General features: G+C 40.9%; 5 protein-coding genes across 5 annotated transcripts; 2 read left to right on the top strand and 3 right to left on the bottom strand.

Annotated features, from left to right (window-relative positions):
• Positions 1-135: 135 nt before the first annotated feature.
• LOC135072023 (dynein axonemal intermediate chain 4) lies at positions 136-2,803 on the top strand. The gene has a single exon (XM_063965947.1). The coding sequence runs from the start codon at positions 355-357 to the stop codon at positions 2,563-2,565; it is 2,211 nt and encodes a 736-aa protein (XP_063822017.1). The 5' UTR covers positions 136-354; the 3' UTR covers positions 2,566-2,803.
• A 24-nt stretch (positions 2,804-2,827) lies between these two features.
• On the bottom strand, positions 2,828-6,951 carry LOC135072024 (rabenosyn-5). The gene is made up of 6 exons (XM_063965948.1): positions 6,400-6,951; positions 6,164-6,311; positions 5,718-5,938; positions 4,721-4,915; positions 3,356-3,794; positions 2,828-2,903 (listed from the first exon to the last, which is right to left on the bottom strand). Exons 1-5 carry the CDS (start codon positions 6,823-6,825, stop codon positions 3,489-3,491), a joined length of 1,296 nt encoding a protein of 431 aa, XP_063822018.1. The 5' UTR covers positions 6,826-6,951; the 3' UTR covers positions 2,828-2,903; positions 3,356-3,488.
• A 532-nt stretch (positions 6,952-7,483) lies between these two features.
• Positions 7,484-16,683, bottom strand: LOC135072029 (tetratricopeptide repeat protein 27). Its single transcript, XM_063965955.1, has 12 exons — positions 16,487-16,683; positions 16,013-16,392; positions 15,584-15,845; positions 15,105-15,339; positions 14,532-14,756; positions 13,313-13,484; positions 12,837-12,912; positions 12,552-12,726; positions 11,766-11,952; positions 10,784-10,965; positions 8,092-8,239; positions 7,484-7,754 (listed from the first exon to the last, which is right to left on the bottom strand). The coding sequence occupies exons 1-12, from the start codon at positions 16,548-16,550 to the stop codon at positions 7,488-7,490; spliced, it is 2,373 nt and encodes a 790-aa protein (XP_063822025.1). The 5' UTR covers positions 16,551-16,683; the 3' UTR covers positions 7,484-7,487.
• A 231-nt stretch (positions 16,684-16,914) lies between these two features.
• On the top strand, positions 16,915-20,428 carry LOC135072031 (uncharacterized). Its single transcript, XM_063965956.1, has 5 exons — positions 16,915-17,122; positions 17,198-17,315; positions 17,585-17,775; positions 18,219-18,843; positions 18,937-20,428. Exons 1-5 carry the CDS (start codon positions 17,019-17,021, stop codon positions 19,978-19,980), a joined length of 2,082 nt encoding a protein of 693 aa, XP_063822026.1. The 5' UTR covers positions 16,915-17,018; the 3' UTR covers positions 19,981-20,428.
• On the bottom strand, positions 19,955-23,565 carry LOC135072032 (uncharacterized). The gene is made up of 5 exons (XM_063965957.1): positions 23,501-23,565; positions 22,026-22,165; positions 20,939-21,112; positions 20,481-20,635; positions 19,955-20,399 (listed from the first exon to the last, which is right to left on the bottom strand). The coding sequence occupies exons 2-5, from the start codon at positions 22,080-22,082 to the stop codon at positions 20,351-20,353; spliced, it is 435 nt and encodes a 144-aa protein (XP_063822027.1). The 5' UTR covers positions 22,083-22,165; positions 23,501-23,565; the 3' UTR covers positions 19,955-20,350.
• Positions 23,566-24,187: the final 622 nt, after the last annotated feature.

Consider the following 24,187-nt stretch of genomic DNA (forward strand, 5'->3'; position numbering starts at 1 on the left):
CTACGAGAAGCCGTACTCTCGGCCCCAGCGGATGTGCGCTTGGCTAGGCAAGGGAAGCCGCGAGGCGCGACGAGTGTGCGATATGCACTGAACTTCGGAACCGGTAATCATTGCATGGTACTCGACCACCATAATCGCAGAAAATTATATTTGCAACCTCTTTGTGGCAATTTGTCTTCATACACGGGAAAATGACACTGAACAGGCGCGATTTTGTCAAATGTGTCACAAACTTCAATGTCACTAATAACGTAAACTGTGTGTTTTATGCAAAATATTTATTTCCTATTTATTCGCTAATAGGATATGCCCAGGTAGTTAATTTGCTTATTTGCATTAACTTTAGCAGTAATCATGGCTGTTCAAGCGTCCGCTACAGACGCGGTGCATGCAGGTGGAGATGCCACCACTTCAGTGTTCGAGGTGTCTCGAATTAGTTTCGTGGAAGACTCATCCTCGAAAAGCAAATGCACATTTAGTTTTATGGAAAAGCGGCAAATTTACCGCGTAATCGTGGACGGCGTTGACGCCACGCCTGACAACATCGTCGATATCGACTTCGTGACCATGGAAGACACTTTCTCACACGCAGCTTTCGAAAGCAAGCCGCGGAGAAAGAGCGATCTAGCGCTCAAGGAGTCCAAGTCCAAGTCAAAGTCTTCCGCCGACATGGGAATGAAAGTTTACGCGACCACCATCTCCCTTGACGACATCTACATCGATCACACATACAACACTGAGGAAGGGTTCATACCCGATGACATCGATTTAGAAATCGCACCTTCAGCATTCTATTTGCCTAAAGAAAAACCAATCATGTCTTATCCACCGGAGGTATTGATTGTGCTAAGAGAAACAGAAACAATTCTATTATTTGAACTGCCAACTTCTTCATACGAAAAGGGGACTACTGAGGCGAACATCGTCGAAGAGGAAAATGAATATTATCAATATATTACTGTGGGAAAGGGCAGAAATAGGAAAATGGTCATTGAAGAAACTCAGACCAAAGAATGTGTCACACAGACCCGTCACACCCTAGCTACGAGACCTCAGAAGAAAAATGCAATATCTTTCGCTTCTATGTGGGACATGCATGACACTTACGCTAAGCTAGCCAAAATAAAGCCTAAAGAGGAACCTGATGAAATGGTTTTATATCAATCTGCTGAGCCAACCCTTTTGCGTAAAAAGAAACAGAAAGTTTCCGAAGACACAGACGAGAGAAAAGGAAAAACATTTGAAGAAATAGCACCAACTTCTGAATTTTTAGACGCGGTCCTCTTGACTGAACGGGTCCTTGCCACATTGGAGTATTCTGGTGAACAAAAGAAGTTCCGAGGGCTCATACAGATAGATCCCCTCTCTTTAGACTTGGTGTATATTTACACAATGAAACCGTTATGGACGCTCGAGTGTGAAGATACTGCAGGTCGTCCAATTACAAGCATATCATTTAATCCCAGAAATGAAAACATATTAGCAGTGGGACATGGAAAGTTTGCTCACGCTGAATGTTTCAATGGCATCGTTGCAGTTTGGTGCACAAAAAACCCTTGCAAACCTGAAAGGGTCTACACTTTCGATGATCCTCTTACTTCTGTTGCTTTTTCAGAAAGAAATCCAAATTGGTTGGCGTGTGGGTTCGCGAATGGGGACGTGTTGATTTTAGACATAACTTCATATCCGGTTAAGAAAATTGCTCAGAGTAAGAGAGACACAAATCCTTGCTTTGAACCAATTTGGGTGACAGACTGGCGCGCAGCAGAGAACAACACTGAATTCGTGATGACTGCTTGCCAGGACGGGAGGTTGAACAAGTTTACGAGCACTAAGACTCACGACTTCATTTGCACTCCTATGATGCGGATATCTACAGTGGAAGGCAAAATGAAAGGCTTGGAAACGGCTAAAACTTGCTTGAAGGTCGATGTTCCTATCACGAGGTACCCTGCAGCTCTGTGCATGAAATGGCATCCATCAATCGATCACGTTTACTACGTGGGGACCGACGAAGGGTGCATTCACAAATGCTCAACGCATTATTTGAACCAGCACATGGAAGTTTTCAGAGCGCACGCTGGCCCAGTATACAGCATGGAATTTTCGCCTTTTATGAGAACGTTGCTGGTGTCCTGCGGAGCTGATAATGCCGTGAGGCTTTGGCTCGAAGGCATGGATGACGTCATAATGACGTTGAACTGCCCGGCTGCAGTGTATGGTGTTGCTTTCTGTCCAATCAACTCCACAGTTCTCATTTCGATAAGCGGGAATGTCTTGTCCATTTGGGATCTGCGTCGTAAGACTCATATGCCGTGCGCCGAGTACTCATTCCCAAATAATGTGGTGCTGACGTACATAAAGTTTTCCGCGTCGGGTGACAATGTGTTTGTGGGAGACACGACAGGACGAATACACACGTTCCACCTTGAGGATACTCCTATACCGCCATTTTATCAAAGAAAACTGCTCGATGAGGCTATCAAGAAAGCTCTCTGTACCAGACCACAGATGCTGAAGCAACTAGACAAGCTGGAGAAGTTTAGAGAAAAGTATGCCAAATAATGAATTTATTATAATCTAGTCATTGAGAACTTTAAATCCGATGTAAATATTTCCTAGTTATTGTATTTTTTATGCTGTATCGTTGGGCGTATTGATGGAGATCAAAATGATGAATATAGTATTATTTATAAACTTGTTTATTACTTAAACTATGGAGGTAAAAATTCAATTAACAGGTATGTAAAGCTATACTTATGTAAATAAAAACAAATGCCATAAGTAAATATTTAAAAAATATTTGCTACATTATAATCTTGAAATGACTAGGATTTGCTTGAGAGTTTCTGGAATTGATATTCTTTTTTCAGTTCTTTCAGATTTGCTTCTAATATCGCCACCTAGAAAAAAAAGGAAAATTTTAATGAATTATGCTAATCATGTTGTATGTAGTCAATTTTCTAGAACTGGGTTCCTTTAGCTACTACAATAATTAGGATTACAGTACACAAAACATTCCAGATCGTCCCGAGAAACACAAACTTCTGATCTCAAAAAAAATGTTTAACCCTACCTAAGAAGGCCATGGGAACATAGTTATTAACATCATTACTAAGTTCGCAATTACGTTCTCTTTTTAATTATGTGTGAATACCAACCTCTTCAAACCTAAGCTCCTTCCTCGCTTCCTTGATGTATCCCCTTATAATATTCATCTGCTCCAACAAGGGGTCATCGTCGTCGTGTTGGTTGTTATTCGCCCCCGAGTTAGGTCCCGCCTCCAAAACTGGTTCACGCGCCATTCGCTCACGCTCCATTTGTATCTGGTACTAACTCAAGTGTGAATACCAACCTCTTCAAACCTAAGCTCCTTCCTGGCTTCCTTGATGTATCCCCTGATAATATTCATCTGCTCCAACAAGGGATCATCGTCGTCGTGTTGGTTGTTGTCTGCGCCTGAGCTAGGCCCCGCCTCCAAAACTGGTTCACGGGCCATGCGCTCGCGCTCCATTTGTATCAATCACTAATTTAATACCAACCTCTTCAAACCTAAGCTCCTTCCTGGCTTCCTTGATGTATCCCCTAATAATATTCATCTGCTCCAACAAGGGGTCATCGTCGTCGTGTTGGTTGTTGTCTGCGCCTGAGCTAGGCCCCGCCTCCAAAACTGGTTCACGCGCCATTCGCTCGCGCTCCATTTGTATCTGCCGCTCGGCTCTCTCGTAGCGCTGACGGCGGACTTGCTCCACTTGGGCTTCGGTTGGAAGCTTGCGGAGGGAGAGGAGCTCCTCCTAGAAATAGGTTATTAGATTAGAATCTAAAACATATCGGTGATTAAGAGCAAGGTATAGTAGGCAAATGTAGTGTGTAGGACACTGGACAATCTGCTCGATAGAAAGATGATTTCAAGAAAATTGTTAGCAGTAGGTAGATGTCAATTGCGGGACAATCTTTATGCCGCGTTTTGCGGGAGGCACATTTCCAGCAGTGGACTACTATTGGCTGTAATTATGAGTTTCAAAGTTCCATCCAACAGTAACCCCTGGGCCACACATATCGCGGTAACATTCGGGGGACAGCAGAGGGAAGTCCTTGCGACTTAAAACGCACCGAAGTATACGCGAATACTCGGCTACACACGTCGTGTCGCAATAGCGCGAATCATTGGGCTATTGCGGTATGTGGCCGCGGGGATAAGAAGAATCTTCAGAACGAAAGAATGATTGGCGTATTTATTCCGGCGATATGAGGCAAACGAGCAGACAGATCACCTGATGGTAAGTGATTACCGTCGCCCATAGACACCCGCAGTCTCAGTGGCGTTACAGGTACGTTGCCAGCCTCTAAGGTGAAGATACACTCTCTTCTTGAAAGCTTGCAGATCGTATCCATCCGGAAACACCGCAGACGACAGTCCATTCCACAGTTTGGTTGTATGTGTTGAAGAGTGCAACAAAAACAAGCTGATTAATAAAAATGTAATAGAAAACCTACTGTATCTGTGGTAGATGTCGCTCTTGTCTATGACAGCTCTCTCGAACCCGCCATCAGTGTGCTAGGTTGTACTAAATTACTTTCCAAGATAAAATACAGAAAGTCAAGTTAATTACGCATCTTTTCTTTAATTACCCAATAACCCTAACAGTATGGGGCAGGAAGTTTCTAGAGAAACATACTCTTGAGACTGGAGAGTTATACAAAGTACAAAGTTACATACCTTAATATAGTGAGCCGCCGCCTGCCTAATAGAGTTTTGCAACCGCGCCTGGCGGGTGGCGGCCGCGGCGGGGTGTGCGGCGATCTGCTTGCTCAGCAGGTCAATGCCCTCCGCCAGCTTGCCGATGCGCCCGCGCATCGCGTTGACGTCTGTCAGGTTGTACGTCGTCTCGCCGTCGAACAGGCTTTGACACATCTGGAAGAATGGACTGGTTTGTAAATATGACCATTCAGACTGGTTGAAAGATATAATAAAAATTATAGAGGTACCAACTTTTACATTCATATACCATTACTAAAGCCTGGTCCGTGAGCACGTAGAATCCCGTCCAATGACCCCAAGCTGCCCATCCTTGTCGCTCGCACGTAATTATGTTGCTGTCGCGCTCGCACACTCACTGCGGTCGCGCGTCGCACAGTCGCGACAGCAATATAATTACGCGCGAGCGATAAGGATGGGTAGCTTGGGGTCATTGGACGGGATTCTACGTGCTCACGGACCAGGCTTTAGCAACGCACACTGATCAGACTTTTGTCTTGAGACACTGTGGTATTTTGAACGTGAGTATAATTATGCAGGACCGGTTGTTATGAAAATCCTTGGCGTCTAAGCATTTGTCCAGTAGTGGACGTTATTTATTTTGGCTGAAATGATGATGTCAACCAACTCTTGCTAGATGCAGAATTGGTGAAAGATGATGTGATTAGCCCACCATGCATTAAGTTCTTGGTCTCAGTTATGTCAGATACTACAAAATATTATAACACTGTAGACAGTAGATAGGAAACTGACCTAGTAAGATAGCATACTTTTCAAATCCAATATTTGCGTTTAAAATACTAGACATCTAGTTCATAATTTTTCACCTGTCGTGGCATGATAATGGCAATGAAAAAAAAAAATTATTATTCCTTGTATAATTTCTATTATTTTTCTTGGAGTAAAGAACATTGAACAAGTAAAGTTATTATTCAGCAAAACATGTTAGTAAGTATACCTTTTCGTACATAGCCACAGCTGGCCTAGCCTGTTCCATGAGACTCCTCATCTGCTCATAAGCAGTCACTAGTATGGTCTTGGCATTCCGGCTGTCCTGCACTTGTTTGCGGAGCTCTACGAGGTTGTAGCAGTGCTCACAGAGGCGTAAACCTGTCTTCTCTAGCGTTTCTTGATCTGTCACTTCAGTGTTTTTTGGTGCTGATGGGTCTACTATTGCCTCTGTAAAGTAATACATAAAAACTTAAGTAGAACATAAATTGAACTTTATAAATATCATAACCATATAAAACTATTGGGTTCACACTTTTTAGGGTTCCATAGTCCTGACAAGGAATCCTTATAGTTTTGTTATGTTTTCTCTTTAAAGACAACAATAACTGAATAATTAAGCAGAACTGTATGGAAAAAAGGTTGCTATACTTGTTTAACAAAATCATGACTTACTTGCAATACTTAAATCTAAGAATATCGAACAATCATGGCATAATATTGAGCCACAAAGTCTGCAGTGATGTTTTCGTCTTGTAATGTTAAATGCTTTTGCACAATTTGGGCACAGTTTCACAGAGCTGCCGTCTAGCCATGGAACAACCTGAAATAATATAATTTTGAGATTGCATCATTATTATTCAATATAGAACCAGATTAAAGGATAAACATCATAACAGTGATGAACTTACGTCTTGTTCATGGTGTCTCCTCAAGTTTTGATCAGTGGGCATGTTACACACCAGCTTATCCAGTCTTATTAGTAGTTTATTAGTCTCCGTAGCATATCTCTCCAGCCTCGCCGAACGGACTGCCTTGAAATAATCCGTGGAACTGCGTGATACACCTACCACTTGCTCTTCAGAATGGTAGTATGCCTGCTCCTGGTAATTCAACTTCAGGGCCCTATCAAAGGTCTCCTTCAAGTCACTCTCGTCATTATTCAATATTATCTTCTTCGCCTTCCCAAATATATCCTTCAGAGACTTCAGAACATCCTGCTCCTCCGAATGAAGGCTCTCAAAGTGGCTCGTGAGTTGCGAAGCAGATTTCAAGTCAGCCTTGCAAATTGGACACAGGAAACCCTCCAGAATCTCATCGTCGTTCGCAGTTGCCATTATGGTGGAGTAGTTTTCTAACTGTACATAGTAATTAAGGCGTAATTTGTATTAATTAAAAGAGAAAATCACGACGGTATCAACACCTCCCTTTCCCAGTGATTAATGAATGCGTTTAGTTTTGACAAACGTAGTGTTAGCTGTTTTCACATCGTTGAACTTTCAGGTAATAGTAATTATTTACAATTTGATTTCTAGTTAATTAGCACTTTCATTTTAAATCTTGATTTTGTTATTATGAAAATTGAGAAAATTCAACAAATTAATTAATGTTTTTCTTCGCTTGTGAATGAAAGCCAAGTCGTTACGAAACGCAAACTGTCAAAACTTTTTGACTTTTACTGTCATTTTGACATTAATGTTTATCTAAATAAAGGCAAAGGACTGTTAGATTGTGCAGCTTCTTTGTGAATTACAATTTACACTCGTCAAATCTTACTCAAATAGAAAGATTCCTTGTATCGACGACATTCATTTCTAGTATTGAAGATTTAAAGGTCTAATCTCTGGGTGAAAAGCGGGGTCCAGACGGGTGTAATGTTATACGTGTGGACGGCACTAAAGTGCTGCTGCCCATACTATTTCCATTAGATTACAATTTACACGTTACACCCATCTAGACCCAGCCTAAATGACAAGAAATGAAATAAAAACACAGTTTACTACATAATTGATTTCATATATTCCGTGATTTCATTGAAAAGCTTCGTCAACTCCTCCAAAGGCTCCTTGGTCTGCGGCCAGTCCTGTTTCTCCGCGGCCCGGATGACGGCCTGGCCGGTCAGCCGAGCTGAAGACAACTGCTGGTCGCACTGCGCCTTATCTTTGTCTTCGGCCTCCTGTCGGGCCTTCAGACTGTAGTCGAGAAGATTCTGGGCGAGCTCTATCACTCTATTGCACGTGTCTGGGCTGTTCGACCAGTTGCCATTCTGAAAAAAAAAACGCTTGTTTTTTTATTTTATTACTAAAAATTCATAACCGAGGGGCGTGGCTTATGTAGTCAAAATACAAACGACAGCTCAAGATAGAAAAAAACTTTTTCGTTTTAGATGCAAAACTTTTAGGCTGGGTTGCACCATCTTACTTTAACTTTGACAAACGTCAAAAAGCTGTCAAAATCCATTTAAAAAGCACCGGATAACATCAAAGTTACGGTCAAAGTTGAGTGGTGCAACCCAGCCTAATCAATTTAAATTAAAGTCACTAAACAGAACTAGGATAAAACCATAATAAAACGACTTTATGCATCTATTTCAACATGTATACCTGCGTATAGCCGCGATAAGCTTTCAGAAGTCGTTGCGCTTTCAGCAAGAAGGTCGGACTGATGTCGGAGTACAACTGCCATATCTCCGGCTTGTTCGGGGTCAGCGAGGTGATCCTACCGAACAGCTCCAGTATTTGTTTCCGTAACCTGCAAACAAAAATTTAGATAAGAATAGTAATCAATGTGGTTATTTCAGTAGGCGTGACTGCGTCTTTCCATTCTATACATAGCCAGAACGCAAGGGTGTGAAACTAATCGAGTATAGTTTGGATGTGACTTTTTTTACTAAGCTCCTCCAAACTATACACGACCAGTACGCATACGCTGCGTACTGCTCGCGTATACTTTGTAGTGACTTAGGTCATTTATCTTACTCCAAAATATACATCGTCAGTACGCATACGGACTAATCATGTATGTATTGTAATAAGTTCGCGATTACAATGTATACGCGAGTACTTAGTTGCATGCTCGTCATTTTGACTTATTTACCTCTCTTTCTATTACATATTAATTCATAACTGCGTGTCTACTTTAAACATTGAATCAATTTCGACACGTGCCATTGTTTTGATAAAGAGCTTTTTGGTGTTTCATATTCTGCCATAGAAAAGATATTTGTTTTGGGGCTGAATAACTCTTAAATTAAGAATTATGTATGTCAAAATGATTTTTGTTCTTGAGATAAAATTACAATTAAATAAATAAAAATAAATATCCCTGGACATTTTACACTGCGCTTCTAGTCCCAAACTAAGCAAAGCTTGTACTATGGGTACTAGATAACGGATATAAACATACTTAAATACTTTTTTTGTAAATACATACTTATTATACATAGAAGACACCCAGTCCAATACAAACAAATATCAAAATATGTTCATGCACACAAATTAATGTTTGTACTGTGCGGGAATCGAACCCGCTACCTCCGGAACAGTTATCAGTTTCGAACCACTACACCGAACGGTCGACAATTTTAGTTAATAATGCACGTTTAACTTTCTTCATTAACTCTCACTAATAAATAATTGGTATTTAATTTGAAATCTACCTAATCAATTTAATTTCAGAAACCACTTACATTAGTGTTTATAAATCTAGATTTATTATAATAATATGTAGATTCAGTAAAATAATAATATTTTATGTAATAATTAATGAATTTAAAAATGGCATCACCGTACGTGATCTACATAGGTAGTTCTTATTTCTAATCTCGAGGACAAAGCACGAGCATAATATCTAATAAATGTAATAATTTTAAATATAATTCCATATTTTATTAAATCAAATAAACTAAACACACTCTAGTCAACTGTAAGTGGTGTAGTATAGTTTGGAGCGAAGACGGAATCCATCCACGATACAAACTATACACGATCAGTACGCAAAATTCGTGTATAGTTTGTAGTGACCGACTTACAAAGAGACACTCCAAAATATACACGAGCAGTTTCCTATGGGTGCGTTCTGGCCATGTATAGAACGGAAAGACGCGGCGTGACTATCATACACACGCCTACGTATCATTCATGACAGGTTCGTTTTTGCTCTCTTACTCAGTGCAAAAATGTGTTCGTTCGTTTAAAAAAAAGGACGTTCACTGTGGACAAAGGCAAACAACTGGTCCTCCCCGCATCCATTAGCTTTTTTATGGGACAAAAGGCAAGCGGCAAATGGATCACGTAATGGTAAGTGATTACCGCCGCCCATAGACATCCGCAGCCTCGAGGGAGTTACAGGTGCGTTGCCGGATTTTAAAGTGTTAGTACGCTCTCTTCTTGGAAGATTGCTTCCAGCCACCTTGACCCTTATAAAGTCCGGTAGCCGAGCACGTAGAATTTCGTCCAATGACCCCCACTCACTGCGGCCGCCCGTCGTGGGGTCATTGGACGAATTTTTTTTTATGCTAGACAAGGCAGGTCTTTGACCGCAATCGCACCTGATGTTAAGTGAAATGCAGTCTAGGATGGTACATATCTGCCCTGTAAGTGCCTATTCACTCTCGCCTTGAAAACGCCCGAATTATAGTGTTCAGGAAATACAGCAGCAGGCAGCGAATTCCAGTCCCGAATCCAGGAATTCTACGTGCGCGGCGACCGGTCTTCACCTAGCATCTTAGGCCTCAGCCTCGAACTTAGCGGGCAGCGGGGCGGGCAACGCAGACCCGTTCTCGAAACAAGCGGGCAGCTCGCGCGGCGCTTTAGCGGCGAAGTGTTGTGTTCGGGGTTGTGTTGTCGAGATATTTGTTTTTATTCGCAAACGAAATGTCTGAACAACGGCGACAATTTTATTTCGATTCAAATTTATTCCTAACGCTCGATTTATTGTGGGCAAAAGAAGGAGTGCGCTGCCCGCTCGTTGCCCGCTCCCTCGCCGCTGCCCGCTCCCGCGCCGCTGTTTTCGAGAACCGGTCTATTTGATTTTACGCATAAGATCCTGCCGCTCCCGCGCCGCCGCCGCCGCCGCCCCGCTGCCCGCTAAGTTCGAGGCTGAGGCCTTATATTCATCGGCGTCTAGACCTTCACTAAAGTCCGGTCGCCGAGCAGATGGGATTTCGCCACATTCACTGCGTCCGCCCGTCGCACAGTCGCGAATATAATTACGGGTACGGATAAGGATGGATAGGGGTCATTGGACGAAATTCTACGTGCGCGGCGACCGGACTTCAGCTAGCGTCTTTGGTACCTGGTGGCGCTGTGTCCATCGGCGTCTGCTCCCGTGCTCGCGTGCAGGGCGGCACGCACCAGCAGCGACAGCACTTCGACGTCGTGGAACTTGCCCAGCAGGTCGGCCAGGCGGTGCACGCCGCGTACCACGTCATCCAAGTGGCCGGTATCCATGCTCACTGTTACTACGTTCTCCCACAACTGTAGAGAAAGGAAATAACAGCTAAAGCCTGGTCCACGAGCACGTAGAATTTTGTCCAATGACTCCAAGCTACCCATCCTTATCGCTCGCCGCTAATTATATTGCCGTCGCGACTGTGCGACGGGCGCCCGCAGTGAGTGTGCGAGCGCGACAGCAACATAATTACGCGCGAGCGATAAGGAGGGGTAGCTTGGGGTCATTGGACAAAATTCTACGTGCTCACGGACCAGGCTTTAGTAAGGCGCTTTGTTCATGGCTTGATTGATTCTACAAGATAAATCGCTTAATCGCGGTTCTATCTTACAATATTTAACAGGCTTCTCGACTTTCGCTCTCAGTAGGTAACGAATGAATGAATTCAGGCAACAAAAAGACTAGAAAAGGTAAAATGAATTTATGTCTTTAAAACTATCATCGATCAGAAGAGTGATTGCCAACATTAGAATCTAAAATGCAACCTATTTAGCTAATTTATTGCGAAGTTTTTTGGTCAAAGTCCGAGGGTCCCCTGAATTTGGTGCTACGGTGCGCGACATTGTATAGCTAGGTCTCATAAAAAAAACACGAAAATTGAATCTCAAATACTTAGTTACTGTTAGGTTCTTAGTCATAATATCTTCTTCTGAGTAAAAACATAAAATGTATTACAGTATCATTTTATTAGGTTATAGCTTACACACAGGTTTTTACAACAACAGACCACAAACAAGAAGCACACTCAGTGGCGCCACCACGGACGTCTGTGTTACCAGAATAATCGTTTAGTTTATACTCTAACAGTTACGATTCATATCTTTACCTTCCAGTTATCATAGTTGAATCTCAGCGCCTCCATAAGTGCTCTGTACGCTCTTTGCTTGTCGCCCTGGTTCACGTACACCTTGGCCAAGTTGTTCCACGCCTCGAAGCTGTTCGGCTGGAGGTAAGTGTAGCGACGGTATGCGGAAGCCGACGTTTCCCACTGCTCTGTTTGAAGCGCAGCGAATCTAAACACGGAAGAACACTAGTTGAAACTAGATACCAAGGAGAGAACAGCGATGCTACTCTACTAAGAGGGACGAAAAACGTCAAAGCGAAAATATCGTTAAATGCTAGAGATTAAAGTACGGCCAACGAGAAGCGATACAAAAGGTCGATTCGACTTTCGAATTGACAATCTATTTTGTCTCTTCCCATCTTGTGTATTTGTCGTAATGTCTCGTTCTCCCGCCAAAATATGTCAAAGTCAAACCCTTAGGCTGGGTTGCACCATCTTACTTTAACTTTGACAATCGTCAAGAATCTGTCAAATTCCATACATAAAGCACCGGTTATCGTCATAGTTACCGTTAGAGATAGGTGGTGCAACCCACCCCTACTATTCCAAATAACAATGACATTGGGTTTGTTTTACATTTGGTATCGCTTCTCGTTGGCCGTACTTTACCGATACCGTTGGCCGATTTCGTAGCACTGCAATTATCTGTAGCAGTACAAAGAGTATACAAAAATATCTGTAGCACTGCAATTTCTCGTAGCAGCCCAAGTGAATAACTATTGCAAAATAATAGTACAATATTCGTAGCACTGTGTTCGTAGCACTCACCCGAGTCGTAGCCACACGCTCTCCTGTATGGAGTTGATCGCTACGGACGCCTCGTAGTGCGGGATACACTCGCGGTAGCGCTTATGGTCGAACAGGAAGTTGCCCCAGTGGCGCTGGGCCCGACTGCTCTTGTGATTGGAGAAGTCCCACGCCTTTTCATAGCACGAGATGTCGTCTGAGAAAATGGAAAATGAAATTAAAAATAAGCACAACATTATGACATCACCTTGAAAATAAATTGTTGTTATTTGGGTTATGGAGTAAAAGGATTTAAAAAGTATTTACCTGTGGCATCACCCAGAAGGCAGTACAGTTTCACAGTTGGGTTTATCTCTATTTGCTGCTGTATAACTTCTGCTGCCTGAAAAAACAAGAAAGCAACGGCGGTTGTAAAATTAATTATAATTTAAGTACATACAGGTATCGCGCTTAACTGAGTATTAAAGTCCGGTCGACGAGCAGATAGAAATAGCGAGCGCGACAGCAATATTGTTACATGCGAGCGATAAGGATGGGTAGCTTGGGGTCATTGGACGAAATTCTAGCTGCTCAGCGACCGGACTTTAGTTAGTTCCTGCAGTAGTAGATTCCTGCTAGCCATGTTTGACGTGGCATAACGCGTTCGCAATTGGGCTAATCGTGAAAAATTCACAAATTCGCGATTAGTCCAATTCGCAATTGGTCCAATCCGCTATTGGTCCAATTCGCTATTGGGGCAATACTTGCACACAAGATGCCACATCATGCTGTGCTGTGCCTACCTTGTGGCGCAGCTGCAGCATGGTGTAGCAGACGATGACGTCCTCCCACAGCTGCAGGCGGCGGAACAGCTCCAGCGCCGCCTTCACCAGCCCCATGCTCAGGTATAAGTCGGCTAACTGTTGGCGCCACGTCCAGGCCGGCGGGAGACCCGTGGCCCAGAGGTAGGATAGCCTGTGAATGATGGCATTATTTATTTATTTAATAGAAAGAAAGAAAGAAACATTTATTGCCATGGACATCACAAAAGACAAAAGATGTAAAAAAAAAAAGCAAATAAGACAGAGGTGACATAAAACATACAATGGAAGAGAAAGTAAACTGAGCAGTGCCACCCTGTCGCACAGCGATGTCCATCGGAATGGGACCCCACTCAGCATATGCCGTGGCCCCCTGTGAGGAAGGCCACGACGCTGGTTTTCAGTGTGCCCCATGCCGAGTGGGAGCACACTGAAAACCAGCGTCGACACAGCGAAGACACTAACCTATACTGCATAAAATATACATACATAAATAATAATAATAGCGCGCGTATAAATTTTAAGTGTAAGTATAGTATTATAAAGAAAAGATGTGATAAGATATTATAAATAAAACGATAATATATGAAAAACAAAACTGTGTGTGTGTACATAATAAATAAATATGTAATAGGACAACCAACAAGAGAAAGAAAAGAAAAAACAATATTTAAACTTAATCTAAATAGCCTTAACTAATACATTTGCTTGATAAGATATGTTTCCGGCCGCAGCAGCTAGGCGCCCTATATTTCTATTGGTAAAATGCAGGGTGAAATTGGATAGAATATGAGTACAAAATTGCTGCATGTTTTGACTGGGGACTATGACGTCTATAGGTCGCGAAATCATTTGAAGTTGCGTCAAATTAGTTGCCTCTTGGAATAAATGATCAATCGTGGCAACTGTGCAATTCTGACAACTAAAAGAACTCTGTATAGTTCCAAAATACTGGACTGTCCTATCGATGACATTGACAGTGGGGCGCCACCGTCAATACCGGATCGCTGGTTCCGATTTTTGCCATGTTGGAAACCATATAGTTGAACGATGGTAGCGCCCCCCTGTCATTGAGTTTGGTGGGACAGTTCAGCGTGGGTCATCTATAGTCAGTCAGTCTGTATATACAAAGGTCAAGTTGACTTTCAAGGGGATCAAGATGAGGACATCTAGAAGTTCTAATTTCCAAAATGTTTCTTACCTATCAGTAGGAGCAACTCCAGTCTTATCCTCGACAATGGTCTCGCACTGAAGCATGGCGCGCTCTACCGTACGTTTGTGATTGGCCTCCAGCCGACAGCGGATCAGCAGAGCCGCGACACGAGTGGACCACGGACCTCGCTTCTGGGTTAGAATAGTCTCGATGTAGGGCTGTAACTCCTCCGTCATAAGGTCGTCTTTGGGTTGCGACTTTTGAATGTATTGCCTGGAGAATGAGAAATAGGATGCATTAGAATCTTAAGTCTTGGTAGTGACGTTTTATGTGACCTGGACTGCGGCCCTGTGGCGCCCCTAGGAAGTCACATGTTAGAAGCACAAATTATTTGAAATTGCTGTATTATGAGCGCGCGAACACGTGCCAGATGAGAGGTTAAAAAAGAAGAGATTTTTACCAACAATTTTGGTAAAAAAACCATAACAATCTGAAACATCTTGATAATAAAATTACACTGACATGTATATCTTATAATTTGTACTTTTTCCTGATGTTGCTTATAAAAGTGAGCAATATAAGTATACAAGATTGATATAAATAAAGTAAAAAAATATTTACACAGTAAGCAAACAGAGAGTTTGTTCCAAGCTTGGTAGCTCTGACTGCGAGATTTTCTGCTGATATTGTATCTTGTTGAGTCGCACATCATCTTGCAGTTCAATGTCCGGAGGCAGTTCTGAAGAGCCGTGGCTCTCTTCAGCGGAAGGACGGTTCACAGCGGAATCCAGCTCACTGCTTAGGGCAAGTTGGGGCAGTAGATTCTGTTGGTATTTCGTCCTCTTGCCCAAAACACCTGCAATTTTTTAAGCATTAAGTTTTTTGGGTTAGCCCTCTCCACTAAATCAAATCTACCAAAGCTCAATAGCATTTTTGTCATAAAAAAATCTTAAAAAGGTTCTATTCAATGGTTTTATTACAAAGGTTTAGGTTACAGACCATTTGCTGCACATATTCTATATATTTATCAAAAATAAGCAGTCTAATTTGGTAATATTTTTTGTAATAAATTACAGAGCACTCCAATATTAAGCACTTACCAGTTAACTCCAGTTTCAAGCCAGATATATCTCTAGCTCGGTTCAAATATTCCTCCACTTTTTGCACTCTACCATATACCAAGTACGCCTGTGCTATTTCCAGGCAAAGCAGTATTTGCAGACGTGGTTTATTTTGTAGGTTTTGGAGCTCATTTGTCAACTTCGCCATTATCAACTCCAGCTCAGAGTAGACTGTAGCGCTGGTGTCTTCAAGGGCTCTCTGATGGAGAACTTTGCTTCGAAAACACCACCATAGGTGCACCTAGAGTTAAGAATAATTAATACAATACTACCAGAGTTGATTTAAAATAAATAATTAAAATAGGTATACACAAATGTAAGGCATCAAACCATGCTTGATGTGGTGTAAAATTAAGATTGTAAGGATATTTTGTAATTCATATTGATTAATTTCATACGAAAACTTACCAAATTTTGTTCAACAGAATACAAAGCACTGAAGATTTGGTGTGAAAAATACAACAGTTCTGGGTGTATGATATTCACGTAGATGGGCTCTGAGTCCCGTTGCAGCTTCAAGCTCACATCAACACCCTCGGGCCACTTCATATGGAGATACTCTTCTAAATTAACTTCTTTTGGATGTGGATTCCAGTTTTGATCACAGAATGTCAGCAAAGAACTCACAGCCAGATGAAGAATGTTTTCCAAGTCATTGCTGTTGTCCCGGTATTTCCTAATTACGTTCAAGAGCTCTCCATCCAAGTCTGAACAAAGCAGTTCCTTGCACAAGTCTTTGTTCTCTATTGACCATTCTCCCGACCAAAGCTTATCAAGCGCCTGATTTTCTGAAGTTTATTAAAGTTTTGTTGTTATTAAAATGTTAGATAAAATACATAACTGCATCTTTTTTGAGTTAAAATAAGGGACATAGTTACCAACCTGATTTGCTCAACTGATCATCGAAATTACACAAATACAAGATAGCACTGTTATCGGAAACCATTTTCTTTGATCCAGTGAACGACTTATTACTGAATTCCAAATAAAAAAGGCATAGATTTTCTCATTAATTACAAGAAAATGCATGAAAACCTGTAAACAAACGTGATCGTGTTTTTTATTGACATTTAACCTAAAAAAATTGACATTAGTGACAATTTCTTTTTTCATTCAATTGAATTCCTGTAAAATCGATGCAATTTATCAATTTACCGGTAGCATAACATTCAGATCATCACTAATTTTAAAAAATAATAATTGAGAGTATTCAAAATATTTTGGCCAATAGCGTTACTGTAATTTCAAGATGATTAACGCTGATTGGCTGTTACTTTTCTTTTGACACAAAACCTGAAGCTTCGGCAGGTGATCGGGAGGCATTTTTTTGACATGTACGCGAAATTCTCGGCTTGTGTGGGCGTGCTTTTAGGTTAGGTACTAAATATGAATTTGTAAGTGTAAAAGAACTGAGATGTATCCAAAATTAAAACATATTTATAAAATGGAAACAGTGCTTTTGTCAATAACTACTATACTGTGTAGCATATTAGTCATCAAATTACTTTTCAAGCTTAGGTAAGTGCAGCTGTGAAGTAAGGTTATCTTATCAGCTTTCCCGCCCGAGTTGTGCTAATATTTCCTTAATTTTAGGTCGACGTTGCCTTGGCGTGTAAACTGTTGGTTTTGTAATAGTAACTTTTGGACGAAATTGCCTAATCGCAACAGCTGGACTTGTCCAAAATGTGATCAGTACAATGGCTTCACTAAGGTGAGACAGTGGTACTTTTTTTTCTACTAGATTATTTTGGTGCTGTTTTCTTAGCAAATAATATTAATATCATTATTGTATTCCCAACCCAATGAAAATTATTTTTTGTTTCAACAATTTACTTTTCATTTTTTTATAAAATACATTTTGGTTTAAACATTGCATTTAATATTAAATAAATGTGAGGGCATTTTATCTAAAATGGCAGAAATGTTTTATTCAAACCTATGGTAATTTTATTCAATATTTTTCTAAACATAACATTTCAGGATGGTGACTACAACAAACCGGTGATACCCACAGAACAATCTCTACAGACGCCCAAAGTGTTCCAGAAGACTCCCCCAAAGAATGGCTTGTGCCAGATGTGTAACATAAACCAGCAGTTGAAGGTGGCACAGCTGGCCAACTTTGTCCCCATGAATGAAAGGAACTTTGATGAAGAGATTGAATCTTACAAGTGAGTACTCCATTTTATAGCTATCCAAATTTGATTGGTCCAAATAGGCCAACTCATCAATCAATTGCCCCCAATTCTGTGAATTGCTTCAAACAAACTTATCATTCTTCTAATACCTTTAAAATTTATGAAAACATTCCACTGAATATTGTTACAAATACCTTCAAAAAAATTAGCAGTAATGTGTACACAAGCACTGGCTGGTATTTACACAACTCATTATCAAATGCCCGTTTTAATCTCGGTTACTACTAAATGATAACAGAATTTTCTTCACTAGCAAATTTTAAAACATGTAATTAGCAATTCTAATGATAAACTTAATGTAAACAACCTACTTAGCTAAATGGTAATTACTTATTCAACATTTAGAGAGTTTCTATTGTGATAATTATTGTGAAAGCTTCCAGTTCTACCTGTGTAAAAATTAACTATGTTTTCAGGGTACAACTGGAGAAAGCTTATAGATTATGCAGCCCCTGCAAAAGGGTACTTCAAATGAAACTGCATAAAGAAAAAGAGACACTCTTAGGATACAAATTTCTTGAAGCCAGAACACCAGATAAGAAAGGCCAGAAGATGGAGAAAAGAAGCCAAATCCTGAAATCCATTATCAATAATACCTCCATGTTGACTGCCGGAATACTGATAATGATTGTATCTGTTGAATGCTACAAAAATGTACTAAAAAACAACAGTTTATCCAGTACCATGAATAATGTAAAAGACATTGTAGTAGGTCTGCTGGAAAGAATCATAGCTATACTCAAAATGAAAGCCATAATGACATTCCCATCTCTTGAAAATTACTTGAGTAACATAAATAGCATATCTCTGACTGAAGTGATGCCAAAAATATTTATTGGCAAAGATTTAGAAAGTATATTTACAATGACTCAGAAAATGCTGGGAGGTTTTGTGTGTCTAATACAAATAATTGGACATGTATGGAATATTAATAACTTGAAGTATACAATCATAATTGACTTACTGTGGTCAGTATTTGTTATATCGACTATAGCCCAGCCCCCAGTTGACATAGATCCAGTAGTAATGAGTGTTATAAAGGTAAGGTATACTATGTACTTTTAATTGCTAAGTCAGTTTCAAATGAAGCCTAAGTAGATATAAGTACCTATAATTTTTTCTATTTTGTTTCAGTTGACTAGTGCTCTAGCAGTGTTATTTGTATACAGAAACATGAAGAGTAAAACAAGTAAAAGCAGATTTACAAGAGCTCTAGTGACACCAAAGAAAATGAAAAATCTAGTGAATGGCAATAAGACTTCAATAGTGGACGACGAAGATACGATATCTTTAGACACTGATGATGACGTTTCCCTCAATAAGTTTGGACTTCATAACCTTTCTGAATCCTCTAATGAGACTCTGAACCCAGTAAACAGCAGTTTAATGAACGGTCGGTCATTCACGCCGCGCTCTGACAGTCTTTGGTCAAAACCTAAACTGAATTCCACATTTTGCGTTAATTCATTAATTTCCAAAAGTCCAAGTTCTGTTTCTGAAAATGTATTTATTAAGCCTTCGTTTAACAAGTACCAGAAGCTAGCAAAAGACGACTCAGACTCCGAATTAGATGAAAGCATAAGTTCCTTGTGTATAGGTAGTCCAAAAAAAGCTATGAGCAACAATTCTATATTTTCTCTTAGAAAGTTTACAGCCACTCCGTGTTTCGTCGCTCCGAATCCGATAAATCGGTCCAGGCCGCTCATTTCTCCGAGCAAACTGGGCCTCAACACGTCTTGGGTCGCGGGCGGCTACTGGGGCTCCGAAGGCGAGAGAACGGTGTTCAATTTAGACGGCAGTCGTTCCTCCAGCCAGAGTTCAGGGTTCGAGTCGCAGGCGTCGAGCATGAACCAGCGCAACGTGTTCTCGCAGCCGCCGTCGCGCGAGGAGTCGGTGTGCGGCGAGCCGATGGTCGTGGACGGCTTCCGCGGCTGCACCGCGCCCAGTTTCAGCAACTACCAGACCCCTCAGAACTTTGCGCGCATCAGCTCGCCGGTGTTCCCGCAGATGCAGTACAATGGCCACGTCCACATACCGCAGCCGCGATTCGCTCAACAGAGCGGGCCCAGTCAAGCCGTTTTCTCCCAACAGAGTTATGTACAAAACAACGGGTTCAAAGCTCCGGCGGGGCTCGGCCTGATCAAACTGCCTCAAGCCAATTCCTTTACTTCTCGATAATGCAGTCTCTGCAGCTAGTCGGTTGTGTTTCTAACTTTCTTTGACTCATAATTTTTTGCCTTTATTCTTTGATATATTTTTCTATAGGTTCCAATGAACTGCCAACGTTATTATTAAGGAAAAATCTTGTTAAGTTATTATCACATAGTTGTGTAAGTGGTTATTAGTTGTAATGTTTGAGACTAAACTTAGCGTTAAGACTATTTGCTGATCTCGTGTTGGTGCCAGGTGATGGCTATATGAAAGCATTAAGAATTATTGTATTGTTACAATTTTTATATGGACGTCACTGTCCTCTTCTCGAACAAAATGTGATATTGTAAAGACTAGTAATTTTTGCAAAAAGTGAAGAAAATGATTCTTGATGTTATCATTGTTTTGATTTTGTCATTTTAAATCGGAAACTTTTTGTGAAGCTCCTGCAAATAAAATATATGTAAAGCTGTAACATGTTGTCTTATTAAACTTCCTTCTAAAGACACCTAGAATAGAATACTTACGAATTTCTTGCTTTTCTTTCGCATCTCTGAAGGTACTGGTGGGGCAAAGGCGGCACGTACGTGTCGTCGTACAGGGTCGACGCGTAATCGGAGACATCAGTGCATGCCCATTCATATTGTTTATATTTCCTCAACCCCCACTCAGTTACGTTACCCTAGAAATAAATATTGTTGGTGGAAGAAAAAGCTGATCGTGATCATTAGCTGCTTTTACACTATGCGGAAATTAGCCGAGTCAAGTCAAAAAAACAGAGGAGTGGGGATGAAATTCATTCATAATTCATCCCCACTCCACTGTTTTTTTGACTTGACTTGGCTAATTTCCGCGCAGTGTAAACGCAGCATTAGGTTAATAGATACCATGGACTTCATCATTAGGACATGTCGATTCTACATAACTGGGTTTACTTTAAATTTATCTTAAATTTTTGCTAAAACGGTGTTAGAAAATAACATACAAAGCACTTCATGAGGTCCGGCTGCGGGTAGAACTGATGCGCGCTTCTCTTGTAATGGCGCTGGTTGGGTCCGCACAGTGGCTTCGGCAGGTGGTTGTACACGAGGTCGTTGGTCGTGGCGAAGTTTCCGCAGTAGTCGTGGCTGTCGTGCCGGATGATGGAGTGCACGTTACCCTGAACAAGGGTCAAGGTGTTATAACCCTTAGACTAGGCGCAGACCACCGATTTTTAGTAGGCCGATAGTTGTGCCCGATTTTAAATTGTATGAAGAATCGGCCAAATCAAATCTGTGTAATGTGCGCACTTTCATACATGCCCATTGCCCATACTGATTAACTGCCCGACGAAAAATCGATAGGTCCTCGTTTGTCAGCTTTACTCCCAGGGGTATCGTGGGTCTGAAGTGTAGTTCTTTAACGAGACCCACGATACCACCAGGGGTATCGTGGGTCTGCAGTGGGCTTAGGCTTAGTTATTTAATTTTTAAGCGATAAGAGTCGCATCTCAAACTAATTTGAAAATTATAAATAACTTGAAAAAATCAGTAGGAAGAGCAGTCGCCCGGCAAGCGGAAGGTCGTGGGTTCAATTCCCGCCTTAGGCAGTTCGATTTTCTCAAGTCTATATATATAAAAGAAAGTCGTGTTAGTTACTCCACTTATAACTCAAGAACGGCTGAACCGATTTAGCTGAAAATTGTCAGGGAGGTAGTTTAGAGCCAGGAGAAGGACATAGGATACTTTTTATCCCGTTCGAAATAAAAAAAAAGTCTACTTATTTATTGCCATTAAGGCGGAACAAAGTTCGCCGGGTCAGCTAGTTATTTATAATTTTAAAATAGGCTTAGGCTTGATTTCCTCCTAAGCTGACGTCGGCACGGCCGCGCGCGATCCTTCGGTCGCGTATGATCACAGAAAAGCCCCGCACTGCGAAACTGATCGCTGTACGGAACAGTCGTGTGCTGAATTTATTATGGGTTTCAAAGCTACTAAATTTGACTGAATTAAGTAAGTAGGAGTTTCCCTGGATATGCTACTACGGACAAGGAGGGAGAGAAGGAAGGAATACGTGAAAGGAAGATGACATACCTGTAAACTGGTCAATTTATTTATTCTGAAATCTGGCTGTCGAGATTCCGGTTTCATTTTTTCGTAATTGATTTGCTCTTTGGGTGGAAAATACAAGGTGCCGGCTTTGGGACATTCTATGCGATCTTCGACCCAGTTGCCTGCAAAGTTAGGCTCAGTGGTTACTACCGTTCACTACGAAATTGGTGGTCTAGAGTTCGTGAACAAGTATTAACGAGGATACGTCCCCTAAATCAAACTAAATAATGTAGGTACCTACTTTATTTCATCGGGAAAACTTGCCTAAAAGTACACCAGTATTAAACACTGGGCCAGGTTTTAAAGCTCTAGCTATAGCTTCTGCTCGCGTAGGAGACTTCGCCCTAGTAGAAATCGTTGCCATTATCCTAAATAAACTTATAAAACTTATTAAAATCAAATAACAACCGTAATTGTAAATATTTTGAAAAATAACCGTTTTCGTTTAACGCATTGTGACAGTTTACAAAATTGCATTACATCTGGATCGCTAGTTTGTTAATTTTCAGTGAATAAATACTTATTCAAAATGGCCTAGAAGCAGAGTGGGATTATATTATAATTTATCACTGTGGACCCCTCCAAGGTGCACTGGGGTCCATCTTCCGGGGTGGCTTCCGGTAGGGGTACCGGAAGTCAGAACTATATCTAGTCTATATCTACCTTTACGACACTTTGTATAAGCCTGACCAGGAACATAAAAACCCTGGCGTAGAGGCGCGTCAATTGCATTTGATAGTGCAACACTGAGTACAGTCGTACCTGTGTTAAATTAATAGGCTAACTTTAAGTATCAGGATTCAGGGTTACGGGCTAATTTGATATTTTCATAAATTAACAAAAAAATATTATTATAGGTAACCTGGTTTAAATAAATTAAATGAAACCATCAATCGAGCTAGTAGGATTTATTTTATTATTCATCAATAATCAACTTCAGAACTTGAATATTCAACTGCAATGTTTGCTCATGAACGCTTCAAACTCGGTACTTCTTTCCCCATTCCATAAAATTCAACACTTAGAAAGTGACAATTTTTTTTAAAATAGGTAGTTGAAACAAACCACAGCTAATTTTCATAGTGGACTGTACTATGCGATAAACATGTCAGCCAATTTGACAACTTTTGTCGGAAACATTATTCAATGAAAATATTGTCCGAACCCTTAGTATTTCTCTTCGACAAATACTTTAACACATTGTGAACCACTTTTCTTTCACGACTATAAAAAGATTTTAGCAATTTAATTCACAAAATCATTTGCGCACATTTAAAATAAAGTTTGTTTACACTTTGACAGCAAAAGACTGACATGCAAGGTGACATGTCAATGAAGTTTTTAGTTACTGTTGCCATTAAAAGAAATTAGTACCATTAGTTTTCCGCAATATGGCGAGGGTTTTTATGTTCCTGGTCGGGCTATAGATTACTTTTCTCTATGCTTTGTAGCCTTACTTTTTAAAGCGATTTCCACCAATGTTTTATTCACTGCTTTTATTGACGACGATGTTGGTTTCGGGTTGGAAGTTAATAATAGCTTTATGTCCCGTCCCGCGTCGCTGGTCAGTATTGCTCTGTCGCAACACAATGCAGAAAGACTCAATCAATCTGCACTGCACGCACGACCCCCTATAAAATAGTCGGTATAAAAACATAACCCTCTTTCTGGCGCAGTCGGTAGTGTGTAAGATGAGGTGTACATTATTAATTTGTAAAATGCCAAAGGTCTTCCTAACATTTTCAAGCAGCACCTAGGCACAGAATAAGTAATAGTACAGGTACAGAAGGATTACTCCGCAAGACGATTTAAATAAATGCGAGTCTTGCTACGACGCGATACAGTGGAATTCAGCTCGCACAGCACTACGTACCTACAATTTTATTCACCTACAAGTTTTGTCTCTTTCTATCGCGTGCCTCTGAACTCTTCTTACGCTGTTAGGGTTGCTGTCTAGTGAAAAAATAATTAATCTACTTATTTGTAATGAGGTACGTATGTAGATAAGTATGCATTCATTATGGAAAACCTTCATAGTAGGTTAGGTTCCTATACTATCCTAAGAATTATTGATTACCTACATGGCCAACATACCTTTCAGCATCTTTGGGAAGCGAAAAAAAAAGATAAATCCGGTAGATTAC

The sequence above is a fragment of the Ostrinia nubilalis genome, chromosome 5 (assembly GCF_963855985.1).
Source record: "Ostrinia nubilalis chromosome 5, ilOstNubi1.1, whole genome shotgun sequence".
NCBI classification, from domain to species: Eukaryota; Metazoa; Arthropoda; class Insecta; order Lepidoptera; family Crambidae; genus Ostrinia; species Ostrinia nubilalis.

Coding starts and splice junctions, on each gene's coding strand:
- LOC135072023 (XM_063965947.1), top strand. CDS start 355: ATGGCTGTTCAAGCGTCCGCTACAGACGCGGTGCATGCAGGTGGAGAT.
- LOC135072029 (XM_063965955.1), bottom strand. CDS start 16,550: ATGGTTTCCGATAACAGTGCTATCTTGTATTTGTGTAATTTCGATGAT. Junction 14,757..15,104: donor ACTCTCTGTTTGCTTACTGT/GTAAATATTTTT, acceptor CTCATTCTCCAG/GCAATACATTCAAAAGTCGC. Junction 13,485..14,531: donor GGAGTTGCTCCTACTGATAG/GTAAGAAACATT, acceptor CATCATTCACAG/GCTATCCTACCTCTGGGCCA.
- LOC135072031 (XM_063965956.1), top strand. CDS start 17,019: ATGTATCCAAAATTAAAACATATTTATAAAATGGAAACAGTGCTTTTG. Junction 17,123..17,197: donor AAATTACTTTTCAAGCTTAG/GTAAGTGCAGCT, acceptor CCTTAATTTTAG/GTCGACGTTGCCTTGGCGTG. Junction 18,844..18,936: donor TAGTAATGAGTGTTATAAAG/GTAAGGTATACT, acceptor ATTTTGTTTCAG/TTGACTAGTGCTCTAGCAGT.
- LOC135072024 (XM_063965948.1), bottom strand. CDS start 6,825: ATGGCAACTGCGAACGACGATGAGATTCTGGAGGGTTTCCTGTGTCCA. Junction 6,312..6,399: donor GGAGACACCATGAACAAGAC/GTAAGTTCATCA, acceptor ATATTATTTCAG/GTTGTTCCATGGCTAGACGG. Junction 4,916..5,717: donor CTGTGGCTATGTACGAAAAG/GTATACTTACTA, acceptor CCATTCTTCCAG/ATGTGTCAAAGCCTGTTCGA.
- LOC135072032 (XM_063965957.1), bottom strand. CDS start 22,082: ATGAAACCGGAATCTCGACAGCCAGATTTCAGAATAAATAAATTGACC. Junction 20,636..20,938: donor CGGACCTCATGAAGTGCTTT/GTATGTTATTTT, acceptor ATTTATTTCTAG/GGTAACGTAACTGAGTGGGG. Junction 20,400..20,480: donor GAAAGAAAAGCAAGAAATTC/GTAAGTATTCTA, acceptor TTTTATTTGCAG/GAGCTTCACAAAAAGTTTCC.